At 40.4% G+C, this 14,845-nt stretch overlaps 1 protein-coding gene across 2 annotated transcripts in view; it reads right to left on the bottom strand.

Moving 5' to 3' along the window:
* LOC138618091 (heterogeneous nuclear ribonucleoprotein C) overlaps window positions 1-8,601 on the bottom strand; it is a 39,316-nt gene extending 30,715 nt beyond the window's left edge. For both annotated transcript variants that reach the window (XM_069693597.1, XM_069693598.1), the window contains exons 1-2: window positions 8,410-8,601; window positions 1,514-1,589 (exon numbers count right to left, since the gene is read on the bottom strand). In XM_069693597.1, the coding sequence (XP_069549698.1) occupies window positions 1,514-1,589; window positions 8,410-8,431 (98 nt within the window). In that variant the 5' untranslated portion in view covers window positions 8,432-8,601. The remainder of the gene's footprint in view (window positions 1-1,513; window positions 1,590-8,409) is intronic.
* Between the last annotated feature and the right edge of the window lie 6,244 nt (window positions 8,602-14,845).

The raw sequence follows: 14,845 nt of genomic DNA, 5'->3' as shown, positions 1-14,845 counted from the left end.
CTCAGGACAAACAAAGTGGTCTCAATATTACATCTGTTAATATTCATTTTCTCTTCTTGTTTGTGTTCTTAACCTACTTAGTGTTTGTGTTATAGAGGGAATGTCCTGCATAGTATTTTAAAATTGAGTTTTTATGTTTTGTTCATCCCAGTTGCTTTAATGTGAGTCTCTCTCCTCGGACAAGAGCATCTCCACTGTTAGCAAAAAGCCTTGTGTGGCTGTGTGGATTCAGCCATCCACAGCATGTTCATTATTATCATTCATTATCTATGTAACTGGAGCTCAACATAAGCTTTCAGGAAGCCAATTAATAGCATTTTTTTCCCCCTTTTTTTCCCCATTTAGTGATGTTTCTTAAATGCCTTGTATTTTGTTTCCACATCATGCTGTATGAAGGACAACATACAGACTTCCTGAGGATGCGCAAGAGAAAGTGCGCTGTTAGAGTCAGTGGGACTCGGGCTACAAAATGAGAATCTACTCAAACTTGTCACAGGCAGCGTACTTTCTGTGGTTTGTGCTCATTAGAGGAGCTCAGGCCTACAGAGATGCAGCCACAGTAAGATATGCATTTCAAGGAGAGGGCTTAGAGTAATGAAGGCGTGAACAAATTCAAACAAGCCCACACATTGTTGTCTCTCCCACTGCCCTCCGTTCCCTTCTCCAGCCATCTGCGCACACCATTTTACATTAGTGTAGCTCAACAGCACTCTATTGAACTGCCGACAATAAAGAGTAATCAGTTCCAATCATATGTGTGCACTACATCAACAGATAGATTAAAACATTGACTGATGGAGACAGCACCTCAGGCTAAAATCAATAGCAGCTTACATACACAGCTAGTATGAAGCTAATAACGAATAATGCTGCATTGATTGGAGAGCTGAGGTGCAACCATTGAGTTACAGATAAAGGGCTGCAGCACATAATAGAGCGCATGATTATCTCTGAGTGTGTGGAGGTTGGACAGCGTCTGGCCCTGATCACCCCTGGAATAAACATGCATCTTGGGCAAATTGAGCACAAGTGGACGACTCTAAGTACGTCTTTTCACACCTACTGTTAGAATGCATCTCCACGTGCGTCTCTAGCGACCGCTAGCTTTGGATCTCACTTCCCTGTTCTATTGTTCTATACGCAAATAAAAGCATTATTTCCATTTGCAAAGATCAAATCCGTTGTTGTTTTTAACTGGCGGAAAGCAGCAATGCGCTTCTGGTGCCTGATCTGCCGGAAGTTAAAAGAAAAAAAGAAATCAACAGTTGGCTTCTTCTTGTTGTTTTGCACTTTTATATGATGCCATTGGCGGTCCGTCAGTGTTGCACAGGACACATTTGTGTACACTGCTAAAAGAATGGGACCATATGCGTCCCAGTCCAACTCCGAATGTAGAACTCAATGCGTCCTCAGTGTGTCCTCCACTCATGATTGAATCACCCAAGATGCATGTTAATGCCAGGTGTGAACGATGCCTTTGTGTGCATGTGTGTGTGTCTGTATGTGTACTCACCCATAAGTGGTGTTGCTGGCCCTCTTACTGGCTGCCCTAGAGCGGCTTGACTTCAACTCTCCACTCATGCTCATGTCTGCATGAAAGAGCAACCAATTAGCTTTGTACAAATGCAGTAAAGAGCAACATAACACAACAAAGGAAGAGCACAAAGCACACACTGAGAAGAAATTTTTAGATAATTACCCAACCTGCACATTGTCCGGTCGTGTTTATCTTAGTCTCGCGTTCACTCTTTATTTGAGCAAAATTAACAGTGTGTAGTAGCTGCTGTCATCATTTGACATGATAACGACTAGAGGGACAGCTAAGACGGTCAGTAGCTTTTTTCACATCCATCTTCCAAACTGCTTTTGCCACTTCGAGCTCGCTGTTCACTTCTTTTTTTTGTCTCACATTTGTAACAATATAGCAGAAACTTGGTATAATCTTTGACTTGTCTCAAAAGCCGACCTTTCGCCTTTGTACGTCTCCTGCAAAAAGAAAACTCTATACACACGTTCTCGTTTGCTAATTAACCACGAGCAACCTTGATTACAGAATATGCCAACGGCATACTGCTCACACTGTGGTCACCTGATTTACCAAAGGTGAGTAAAATAGAGATAAAGGCACAAAGAGAGAGAGAGAGAGGAAACCATAAGGGAAGAGAACAGGAGAGGAGAGGGGTCCGTTCTGACATGGACAGATGGGTGGTGAATGGAGTGTGACTGGGCCAGCTGCACATACACTCACACAGCGTGACTGTCAAATGGCTGGAAGCTACAATTAATTAAGTATGGGTCTGAATGTGTGAAAAGAAATTTAGACATGTGTATGTGCCTCTACCTCCCACAGATGAGATAATTTCCTGACAGTTTATAGTCAAACAGTGACCTGCTGGATGGCTTCTCTGCAGCTAACAGTGTTACTGCTGGTGAGGAACTGCACCCCTGCTGCTGATACCTTGATGATCTGTCTGAGCCAATGCATACATTTACACATAGAAAACTACCAATGTGTACGGAAGAACACACAAAACATAAGGACATGTTTTAAGTACATCAGAATGCATTTAAGTGCCCATATTTGAGGAAACAAACCGGCAATTAAAATGATGGCGTATGTGACACATTTTTGTAAAAGATGGTGAATATAGTTTTGGAATATAACGGTCAAACAAGTAGTGTCGTTAATTGATTTCATTTAGCCAAAAGCTCACTTTATTGATCATGTTATAAATAATAAACTCACACTGGACAGGCCATCTTTTTTTTGTCAGTCACGTGATTACCAGATACTACGTCTTCTTAAACTAATGGACTACTCTTTACACACGCCTGGCTTTGTGTAGCAGGAAAACACAACTGACTTTTACGATGTGTTTGCTGAACAACATGATGACTGTATGATTGACTGCATGATGAAGCCATTACACAGAAAGAGAGGGGAGGATGCCGCTGAGCACAGTTGTCGCTCTCAACAGGAGCGAAACGTCAGGAGGTAATCAGAGTGCTATTTGGTAAACAAAAGGCTATACGCCACAGTTAGCTTCTCCAGTGCAGACTTCACATAGAGTGCATCCGGAAAGTATTCACAGTGCTTCACTTTTTCCACATTTTGTTATGTTACAGCCTTATTCCAAAATGGATTAAATTAATTTTTCCCTCAAAATTCTACACACAATACCCCATAATGACGATGTGAAAAAAGTTAGTTTAACAGTTTTGCAAATCTATTAAAAATAAAGAACGAAAATATAACATACATAAGTATTCACAGCCTTTGCTCAATACTTTATTGAAGCACCTTTGACAGCAATTACAGCCTCAAGTCTTTTTGAGTATGATGCTACAAGCTTGGCACCTATTTTTGGGCAGTTTCTCCCATTCTTCTTTGCAGGACCTCTCAAGCTCCATCAGGTTGGATGGGAAGCGTCGGTGCACAGCCATTTTCAGATCTCTCCAGAGATGTTCAATCAGGTTCAAGTCTGGGCTCTGCCTGGGCCACTCAAGGACATTCACAGAGTTGTTCAAAGCCACTCCTCTGTTATCTTGGCTGTGTGCTTCGGGTCGTTGTCCTGTTGGAAGATGAACCTTCGCCCCAGTCTGAGGTCCAGAGTGCTCTGGAGCAGGTTTTCATCAAGGATGTCTCTGTACATTGCTGCATTCATCTTTCCCTCGATCCTGACTAGTCTCCCAGTTCCTGCCGCTGAAAAACATCCCCACAGCATGATGCTGTCACCACCATGCTTCACTGTGGGGATGATGTTGGCCAGGTGCTGAGCGGTGCCTGGTTTCCTCCAGACATGACGCTTGGCATTCAGGCCAAAGAGTTCAATCTTTGTCACCTCCCTCCCGCCCTTCTCCCCCGATTGCTCAGTTTGGCCAGGCGGCCGACTCTAGGAAGAGTCCTGGTGGTTCCAAACTTCTTCCATTTACAGATGATGGAGGCCACTGTGCTCATTGGGACCTTCAATGCTGCAGACATTTTTCTGTACCCTTCCCCAGATCTGTGCCTCGATACAATCCTGTCTCGGAGGTCTACAGACAATTCCTTGGACTTCATGGCTTAGTTTGTGCTCTGACATACACTGTCAACTGTGGGACCTTATATAGACGGTGTGTGCCTTAACAAATCATGTCCAATCAACTGAATTTACCACTGGTGGACTCCAATCAAGTTGTAGAAACATCTCAAGGATGAACAGTGGAAACAGGATGCACCTGAGCTCAATTTTGAGTGTCATGGCAAAGGCTGTGAATACTTACGTACATGTGATTTTTTTTTTTCATTTATTATTTTTAATAGATTTGCACAAATTTCAAAAAAACTTTTTTCACATTATCATTATGGAATATTGTGTAGAATTTTGAGGAAACAAATGAATGTATTCCATTTTGGAATAAGGCTGCAACATAACAAAATATGGAAAAAGTGAAGCGCTGTGAATACTTTCGGATGCACTGTACATGCCCACACATACACGTAAATATATTTTCATTGTTTTTTGCAGTGGTTTTCTGTTTTGAGGCAAATATGGGTTTTTTTAAGAAGCCAAACTGTGTTTCCTTCTTTCACTTAATACTCAAAAATGTCTGTGCAGTTTTGTAAAGTTACCTTAAAGCAGTGGCTCATCAATGAGGACTGTATTGCTGACAATGGTTAGTGATGTCGGTTCTCTCCCTTTAGTGGTGAGCCTCACATAAATTTCCCCCACCTGCTTCCTCCCTCTCTAAATACCACTTACTGCACATGTTCTCCATAATAACCAACACTATTCTCATAGTGTGTTGACTGGCGCGATGATGAATGCAACAATAATGGTAATTGAAGGTTGCTTGTCATTGTGCACAATATACATCTTTTTCCCTTACCATTAGCAATATCACTTTACTTTAATGAATAGGTAACAACACTCTGCAGTTGTAAGACACTTTGGACAGAAGCATCTGCCAAATGATTTGTAATGTAGGTGCATGCAAATATAAGAATTATTTGTAGGTTTTGACTAACCTGGCTCTGCTCACATATTGCTCACAGCTTTAGTCTTCACTGTGATTATAGTCTGAAAACCCTGTTCGCATTAAGGTCTGCTCAGACACTCCTTTGGGCAGACCAGTCAGCAATCACGAGGGGTTTCTAAATTATGTTGAGGTCAGGTGTTCGTTTCTAAATGTGGCTGGTGGTTGGTTGTAGAGCCAGATGAAGTGATTTGGTTGTCAGTTGTTGCAATGTCAGCATGTTAAGAAATTGACACTGGAGCACGAACAACGCCTAAAAATGTCCTTTTAAAGTCTGCAGTGGTCATTTACCGACATGGTTTTGCACTCTGCTCACACTGACGAAGGCTGCCTGTTGCTTATAGCTTGGTTAGTTTCAGCGCACAACATGCATTGTATGGTGGACAATGCAGATTGGTTAAAGGCTGCTCCAATAGAGGTCTATTCCCATTTGGATGCAATGAATGAAAACAATCTCCAATGGAGCGTTGCCAGAGGAGTGTATTCACGCAGTGAATTTGAGTCTGGTAATACCACGTTAAAACATGACAGCACCTCTGTGATTCATGGAGAACGACAGGTTATTTTACCATTCCAATGGCATGTTTCCTCTTAATTATGTTGATGTGCCTTTATGGTGACAGTGTCATTACTATGGTTGGCTTGTCATAGTAACATTGTACCCTGAGTCATGATTCCTGTTAAAGACCAGCAGAATCGGGAACAACCGCAAAAGACTCCAGCTAAAAACTGTCAGGTTACACTACTATCCTGCCAATATACTATCACACAATAGTATGATCTAACAGAGAGTATTTTGTGAAATAGGAACAAAGGGCACCAGAGGACACATCAAGGTCACATGCGATCAGCAATAATGAGTTATAAAGCCTCAGCCTCTGCCACAGTTCTCTGTCACTGTGCTTTGTATTAGTGGATGTCAGACTGAGTGCCAGACTGTCGCTTCATACATAGCCAAAGGGAGATCTGGCTTTATCACACTACCTGGAAACAGAATTACACAGCAAAAATGTGCTAAAGCTTCTTTTATTCAGAATTTCCAGAGGAAGCAGGAGAAGACTAGTGACTGGAGTAGATTCCCCTGAAAGATCCTGGTCAGTCAGTGAGCTCCCACCCTGCTGAAGTGTCCTTGAGTTCTCTACCATCCCCAGGAAACCTGAACCTGTTTTCACTTCCCTGCACACACTGTTAACAAGGCTCTACTTGTAGTTACTTTAGGTGCAACTGCAAATCTCAAGAATATAACATCAGGACAGTCGTGGATTCTGCAACACTTTCATTTCGGGATTTTCTGCACAGCCCTCATTTTATATTAACAGACCTTTTTAGCAAACAGCCTAATCTTCTGCAGAACTACGCACGCATGCACACACACACACAAACAAACACACGCACACGCACGCTGATGTGACAGTAATATGATCAGATAAAAACATAGCTTAAGTTGAAGTCTTCTATCATCATTTAATTTCTTTCCGATTATTCAATTTTTCACGCGGCGGGTTGAGCCGCATCCTGAAATGTTTGATGTTTTTTTTTAATTTAATTCAATTCAGCATCTAAATCACGTAACCGAGATCACAAATGCTTAAGCTGATGACTTATACAGATATTTTGAGAGGCATTTCAATCAAAAAACGTTGTTTTGTAATCCCGCTGACAATTTTTTTTCTTTTCTCAAACGTTCCACCCAAAGAGACAAACAAAAATTAAATCAGCTTTGTATGTCCTTCCTGCATTGTTTTATTTTTCTATATTGGACATTTTCCCTTTACTGCCTAATACTGCAACTCTTTCTCCTGTAATTGGTACTGGAATAGCTAAAGATAACAATCGTTCAATTGTCCTTGCTCAGAACAAATCCATCAAGATAAAATACTCTTGACGATCAAGCTTAAAAAACAGATAGGTAAAAAATGCAACACATTTCTTGACCTGTTTCGGTGTAGTTTGAGTACCAGCGCAGCCATCTGTATGCTTTGTTGTCGCATTTCTCTTTGCACCCTGCAATGCATTTTGATGGTTAAAACGTTTCATAGATCAGAAAGAAGCCATTCTGATGTTTTGTGTCAGGTTTTAATTGGATTTGCTGTCATTTGCCACAAAATGTATCAATGAATCCAAATTGTGGTACCCTACATATAAAGGTGTCTTGTCTGTGTGGATGTAAAAGTGTGGTGTGCATGGTTCTTGCTAATAAGCCCCACTCTCTACATCTTCCTGCACTGCAACTGACCTTAAGTCAAATTTAGAGCCAAGTGGACACCATGAAGCCTTAGTTTACACTCCCATGATTAAACACTGTAATCACGGGCATCACTGCAAACATCTAACATTACCACCTGAACAGATAAAAGAAAAGGAGAGAGATAGGAAAGATAGAGAAGGTTGATATGAATAGGTGTTATGTTGCAAGAGATGCTTATGTGTACTGTGCCAAAAAGAAAGCTTGCATCTATACACCACAGCCGTGAAACAGGAGGCAAAGGAAACCGCTTGCATTACAGTGAGGGAGATAAAGCAGTGACTTAAGTTACAGACCCTGAAAACATCCCACTTCACACCAAATCAAATAGCGATAGCCAAAGACTTGACTTTTACCGTCAAGTCTTTCAGCCTATATCGAACATCTCTGAAGCTTTTGCTTTCCAAACAAACATGTAGCTTTCTGAGTTGCCTGCGGTTTCTGAACTACTGTGGAATTTTTTTGTATATGTAGCTGCTCTGCCTGGGTGCTTCTTAAAGTACTCCAATTAAGAGTGGTTCATAAAAACACTATTAATCTACAGCTGTAGAAAAAGGAAAACAAAATGTATGCTCAATACATCACCAGAAATAATTTATACAAAAAAAAATGAAGCCTTCAACCATTTCTGTCTCACCAGCCTTCGTGTCCAAAGACCAGGTGCTGACCTTGCCAGTGCAAGAAACAACTTTACCTTTGATCAGGTACCTCACAGTTTTGTTGGAAAGATATATTTGTTTGAAGTACCTCTTTAATGCATCACAGTGTTCACACCCAGCTCTACTGATGTTTCCATAGGACCCTTTCTAAAAAAAAAACCAAAAACAATGTGTAGGTATGGAGAAAAACGGCTTTGAGGCACAAGTGAAAAGAAACCTGTGCTACAGAATGAAGTGCAGAGATGAGCAAATACAGGCTGAAAGGCTTGTAGAGGGAAAGGCTAAAAATGGCAGGGGGAGAGCACAGAGAGGCACAGTGGAAAATACTGGCTTTCAGAAACACTGTGCTACATACAAACATCCACTAATACATAAATACACACACACACACACACACACACACACACACACACACACACACACACACACACACACACACACACACACACACACACACACACACACAGGAATATACTCAGTTATACTCACATCTTGGGCTGAACAGGGTCATATCAGGGATGCAAAACAACCAGAAGACTGACAGTGGAAGGACTAGTCGAGGATTTCTTTGCTTCTCTCTTGTAACTCTTTCTTCTTATGTCCTCACTCTTGGTGCGTGTGTGTGCGTTGTGTTGATTGCGTGTGTGTTCAGGCTACCGTTAGGCTGACTGCTGTGATACTACTGAGTCAGTGTCAAACCAGCCAGAGAAGCACCAATGGGATGTACCAAATGTTTTCTTGTGGAAGGGGTGGACAGGGGTGCTCTGAGCTGTACCATTAGCAGGAGAACTGGCAGGAGGATTGGATGAGTGTGCAGCTGGTTCCCCCTCAGCAACAGGAGCTTGGCTGGAGCTTAGGGCTTACAAATTCCAGCCAGGCAAAGAGGAAGCTGCTTCAGCGTATGTGTATGTGTGTAGCTTAATGCAAATTTCAAACAGCAGAAGCCTGAAAATACAGCTGAGCTCATGTTTCTTTTTACATTTCACTGACACTGAATAGACCTAAACAGTATATACTCTGAACAAACAAAATGACAATCACACGAGGGGGCTGCCAGAAAACAAATTGACCAAACATGTTGTGAGAGGATGATTAATGTATATATTAATGACTATCAAAAAGTGAGGCATTTGTGAAATAATGTACACACTGAGGACTTGCGCACACACGTCTTGAAGACAAGTGCATTTTCCCCGATGTAATTATGTAAGACATGAGACAAAGCGATTCATGACAAGTACAAGCAAGTGTATTTGATGAACAAATTTACAAACATGAGTTGAAAATGCTCAGACAAACAGTGACTTAATCGCTATGCCGAAGCTAAACCATACTGGATAGACCAGCTACATGTAAACAAACAGAAAAGATCCTGAAGCTTTTATTACAACTCCAGTAATATCATTATTATCTTATATCACAGCATTATTTCCATCACTGGGATCTTGATCATAATTAATACCATATCTGAAAACACACCAACTCAGAATCACTTCTTACATTTTGCAAACTGTGCATGCTGTCTAATCGTTGTTCCATTTTTGTTGCGCACAGTAGTTGATGAGAGAATACACCTGAGGGCATTTAATCTCTCTCGCTCCCGAGAAGGGGCTTTCATGTGGGTTTAATTAGCTCCTTTAACAACCAACACAGAGTAAGAATGGCCGCGAGCCAAACTTTAATCTTAGTCAACTCTAAAATGATTATTACCTCTTTTCACACTACACTTAACCCAGGCACAATTGCATTATTCAATTGTTAACCCTTTGATAACTGTGTTCTCAGAGCTGTAACATGCAGATTAATTAGCCCTGAGCCATCAGTCTATAAGGTACAATAGCACCGATTTAGAAATATACAACGTGAGGAGTAGTGTCTCTGTTTCATTATGCAATTTAAATAGCTTTCTGCTTATAGTACATTCAGCTATTGCTTTTCATGTTTCCATTTATAAAGACATTTAAAAAAAACAATATAAATATATATAATATAAATCTAATTCTAAACCAGCTACCATATGAGTCAATGTTGTTTAAAAATATTTAAAACCAGATCATCATAAAGTCATTTTGACAAGGTAAAAAATTGCAGTGTTACATGAATAACAATGTATATATTGATACAGTCTGAGCTTGATTGAGGCTCACAGATGATGCCCCATTTATTCCAATCAAAGATGATCATCGAGTGTATACACCTGTGTTTACTTATGGTGGACTATTATATAAAATCTACTGTGATCCAAATGACTTTTCTACCATAAAGCAGGATATTTTGAATAGCAGACTAATTCTGTCATGTTTGTATTCTGACCTGTAAACCAAGGTTAATATTTGTGAATCTTAAATTAGAGCCTAGAAAATCTATTTTGTGTGTGTGGTGTCATCTTTGTGTAAACAAAGAATACACACATCCAGAGGACAACTGTTCGATGTGGAACAATAACAGCAGGAGAAAAAAATTATGTAAGCCTATGTACTAGTTGAAAGATATACTTAAAATAAAAGTTATTATTTTGCCGCAGCCTGTGGGTCACTGTGCTAGCCCAGCTGAGCCACACAATCACACAATCTTGATAAGACTCAGGGCGTACAATTCGCATCATGGATTTGATTGTGATAATTCCATATTTTTAAATGACAGCTTTAGTCAGAGTTTTATGGCTCCTTCTTTTGTAATCATTGTGTTTGGCAAACATGTTTTCTGGGCTTAACCAGCTTCACATGAAGTACAGTTCAGACTGTGCTGCACCGTTGTAGCACAGACCTGTGCTATTTCTGAAGGCTTGTCATGAACACAAGAGCACACACCAAAAATACTATAAATGTACTCGCTATTTGCAGTCCTCCAGACTGTGGAATATCGCCCACATTTATTTTTTCATGGCTTTCACTTCATCCAGTCCTTCCAGATAGGTGCATTTGGGTGCTCTGTGAGCTATCAGAGGAATTAAAAGGAAAAACAACAGAGAGGTGAGGGGGTGAGAGGGATGGTAGGGAGGGTAAAAGGTAGTAGAGCAGAACTTGGCTTGACGCAGTCCAGCAGTCTGACTCACCCAAACAGAACGGGCTGAGTGGGATGGGGGTACGCAAAGAGAAATGAAGGCAAAGAGAAAATTAGCCTGCCGGCTCATGAAATGTTTGGAATGAGTTCAGAAGTGTCACGAACACAACAAATATGGACAGAATAAAATGGGGGAAATAATAAGGAAAATTAATACTAAAATAAACAAAATGCAGTTGACAGCCATGCTTTTTACCGACTCATATTATGTACACAAGAAAACCTAAATAATGTGCTCACAAGAATGGGACAGATGTGAAGCCACAGTGACCTCGACCTTTGACAACCAAAACCTAATCAGTTCATTGTTGACTTCAAGTAAACATCTGTGCCAAATGTGAAGGAATTACCTAAAGGCATTCCTGAGATATTGTGTCCACAAGAATTGGTGAATATGAGATCAGTGTGACCTTGACCTTTGACCCAAAACATCAAATCAAGTCATCCTTGGGACCAAGTGAATGTTTGTGCCAAATTTGAAGGAATTCTACATAGGTGTTCTTGAGATAGTGTATTAACTAGAATGGGACGTTTGGACAGACCACTGGAGAACATCTGGTTATGGCTATCACCGTTGCTGAAGCATAAAATATTTAGTTGATATACAGGTACTTTGTTGCGGAATAGGATGTACAGGTTTGGAAAATGAACAAAATACAGATGATACATATGAAAGTAGAGGATTATTTGTGCTGTGTTATTTCACAAAACGTAGTCCATAAAAAACAAGGAATCGTAACATGCATTTATGTAGAAACTCAGTTGTAGGCCAACAAAAAAGATTTGTTTTAGCTGACTTACACAACCTGTGCTTAGCTAACTGACAAATTGACCACAGAGCAAACCATATGCTGTGGGCTATATACCGTTAATTAACTCTCATGAGGAGGCAGGCAGCCATGCTGAGGTTTAGCTAAGGACTAAAGACAAAACAACAAACTCAAAAAAAACTTTACCAGCCAGAAAACTTCACTGGAAAGACGGGTTGCATTTTTGTTTGTTGATGGATCCAAGAGAACTCAACACTAAAGTCAAGATCTTTACATCCTGATTCACATTCATACATAAACCACTAACGTTTGCACTAAAACAGTCAAGTCACAAGTGAATTTCTGAAACCTGCAAATCACAGAACAGGCTATAAACTCTAAAATGTAATTCAAGATTAATTGATTAAAAGTCAAACACATTTTTTTAGCTTGGCATATTCACCTGCATGACTTTTTCTGTTTCCATTTGTATTTTTTTTTCAGAATTTGGTCTAAAGCTGCATTTCTTTTCTTCATTTTATTTTAAATACATTAAATGTTAAAATATTAGTTTTACCAAATATGTGATGTATGATAGATGTGTATTTCAGTAAACATCTGTATGCATCTGCTAAAAATGCTTCTTGACTGCACTTACCACCAATTTACAACCACAATTAAAATCTTGCCAGGAGTTGAAACCAGGACAGTCATGCCAGTGATATGATATAGTTATGCACCTCTTATAAACACAATAAGGACACAATTTTCACGAGAATATCTCCAAAGTTGACCAAATTTATGTAATATTAAAGAAACGGTTGCATTATTTTCACTAGCTAGTTGCTAACTTTGTCCGCCTACCTCTTGCTGCTGAGCAGGAGGGTTTTTATAGCTTTTTTTCTTTTCTTTTTTTTACTAAAGCAACTGCCTGCTGTGGCCTAAAATTCTACGAGAGCAGTGAGAGTGAACCAGAACAGTTGAGTTTCAGGCCAGACAGCTAAATAATGAGCTGAAACTCGCTTTAACAGTCCATAAAACTGAGGGAATTTCAGAGATAATTCTCTGTAAGTTCATCATTAGCAGGCTCCTTGAAAGTTGTTTCCACATTGCCATTGTCGGTATATAAGAGTAGATTCTAAGAGATGGTGTAGCTCTGTGAAATACAGAGGAAACATCCAGTGCTTGATTCTCATTTTGATTCATCTTGGTCTGTTTGAGATGACTTGCAGCCAACACGTCTCCTCTGCTGATTAGCCACCCTGAGTGTTCACACCCACACAGACAGAGCACAGCACCAATACCCAATGAAAATCAATGTTCAGCGAGGTATTACTGTATCTTGACATGATAATCTTCTTTTTAAATGCACCACTGCGCTCTTTCCCCCACCATGGAGCACTGCAGACAGCTCATACATTATCATTGAGTGCCTTTTCTCTTTCCTTCCCCTTCTTTCTCTGTGTCACACCCACTGACGCCCCCCCCCCCCCCCTCACACCGTCCTCCCACCACTCTCTCTAGCTTGAGTGTGTCAATGTGAAAACCTCATTATGTTCTGCTACTGGACCTGCAAACTCAATTGGACAGCGAGTTACAGTCCGGGTCTGAGCCCGTGTGTCTTGTATTCTGTTGTGTGAGTGCAAGTGCATTCATATCTCGTTTGTGTGTGTGTGTGGTTAGCTACCTGTTTCTGTGTAATCAGTGGTGAATGAATCAAAAAGGGCCCCATCAGTGTGACAGCGCCCGGCTGGAGAGATTGTTTTGAGCACTGTATTACTGTGGCAGCAGTGATTTGGCTGATGATAAGAGGCCTGCAGGCAGCTATGCGTTTCACAAGGCTTTAACAGGCACCTCATTCACTCAGCCTTAATGTTTTTGGCCCTCGCCTATTACACTTAACACACTCTCTTGCTCAATAAAGACCATTCTTCAGGAGTATTTTGTCTTTTTTCCTCCAATATGTGCATAGATATTCCTATTACTACTCATTTTTTATCTTAAAAGCTATAAAAGTTGCAAAAACAGGATATGGCAGAGAAGAATGTACAACCTTGGAGGGTAATCTTTTTGATGCTCTTTACTGTGTGAAGTGTTGAATTAAACCATGTCTTTGTTTTCAGGATTTGATTTTAATCCTGGAACTTTGAGTGAGAGATAACAGTGTCCTCTGTCCAGTTTGATCTCATTTTTGGATAAGGGTCCATCTCCCTGGAACATCTCTCGGACAGAGACCACACACATGACTATATGCCGTTTCCAGACTTGTGATGTATTGAACAAAGAAAATTGGCTCCACGAGAAGCACAGCAGGTTCCTCAGAGGATGATCCAACTTATACTGGCTCGTCTCTGATGAGTAATTAGTTGGAGGATTCAATTATGCTCTGAGATAGTGAGAATCTGAAACTCGGTTAACTTTGCATTAGCGCCTCTTACCTTGCCTCTTGCAGTTAGACAGGCACAATGGAGAGCGTGGCTGAACTGAGTAGCATGCTCAAACAGCCCCATTCATCATCCTCCACAGCCCTATCTTTTTGTGTCAGGGATAGCCTTGTTCACTTGGACTGCCCAGCTGTGACCACCCCCCCCACCCCCCCAAAAAAACCTCTTAACTAACCAGACATTTCTACGTCACCCTGAGACCCTGACAGAAAATCAGAGCAGACAGGAACACATGAAAACACACAACAACAAAACACTACAGAGTAAATATGAAAACAAGTCCGGCTAAAAACATTAAATGATATGCGTTCAAGATATTCACCCTTGTATAAATTTGAGGATATTTTTACAAGCAGGTCATCATTTGTCAAGAAGCGACTTCAATATTTTTTGCAACGGCAGCAGTTCGATATATTTAATATCTGAAGAACCTAGACTTTTATTTCGTATAATGGTTCATCAATCACTGATTCAAAGGAAGAGAATAATCTCTAAAGTACATATCATAACTCTCATGGAAAGGAAACTTAACCTGATGGCTACTGAGGTAAGACCTTAAAATAATCAACTGTTATTCAGCTAAATTCAGGTCAGTATATGGACAGTTAATTAGTAAATATGACAAAGAAAGGTCATTCCCATTTGACTAACACTCAGTGAAATCTGCAT

This window comes from Brachyistius frenatus, unplaced genomic scaffold, assembly GCF_029030835.1.
Source record: "Brachyistius frenatus isolate BFR_SWC_R1_liver_20210118 unplaced genomic scaffold, ASM2903083v1 Contig_15, whole genome shotgun sequence".
NCBI classification, from domain to species: Eukaryota; Metazoa; Chordata; class Actinopteri; family Embiotocidae; genus Brachyistius; species Brachyistius frenatus.
Note: the sequence above shows the minus strand (reverse complement) of the source record. Positions and strands in the feature narration are given on the sequence as shown.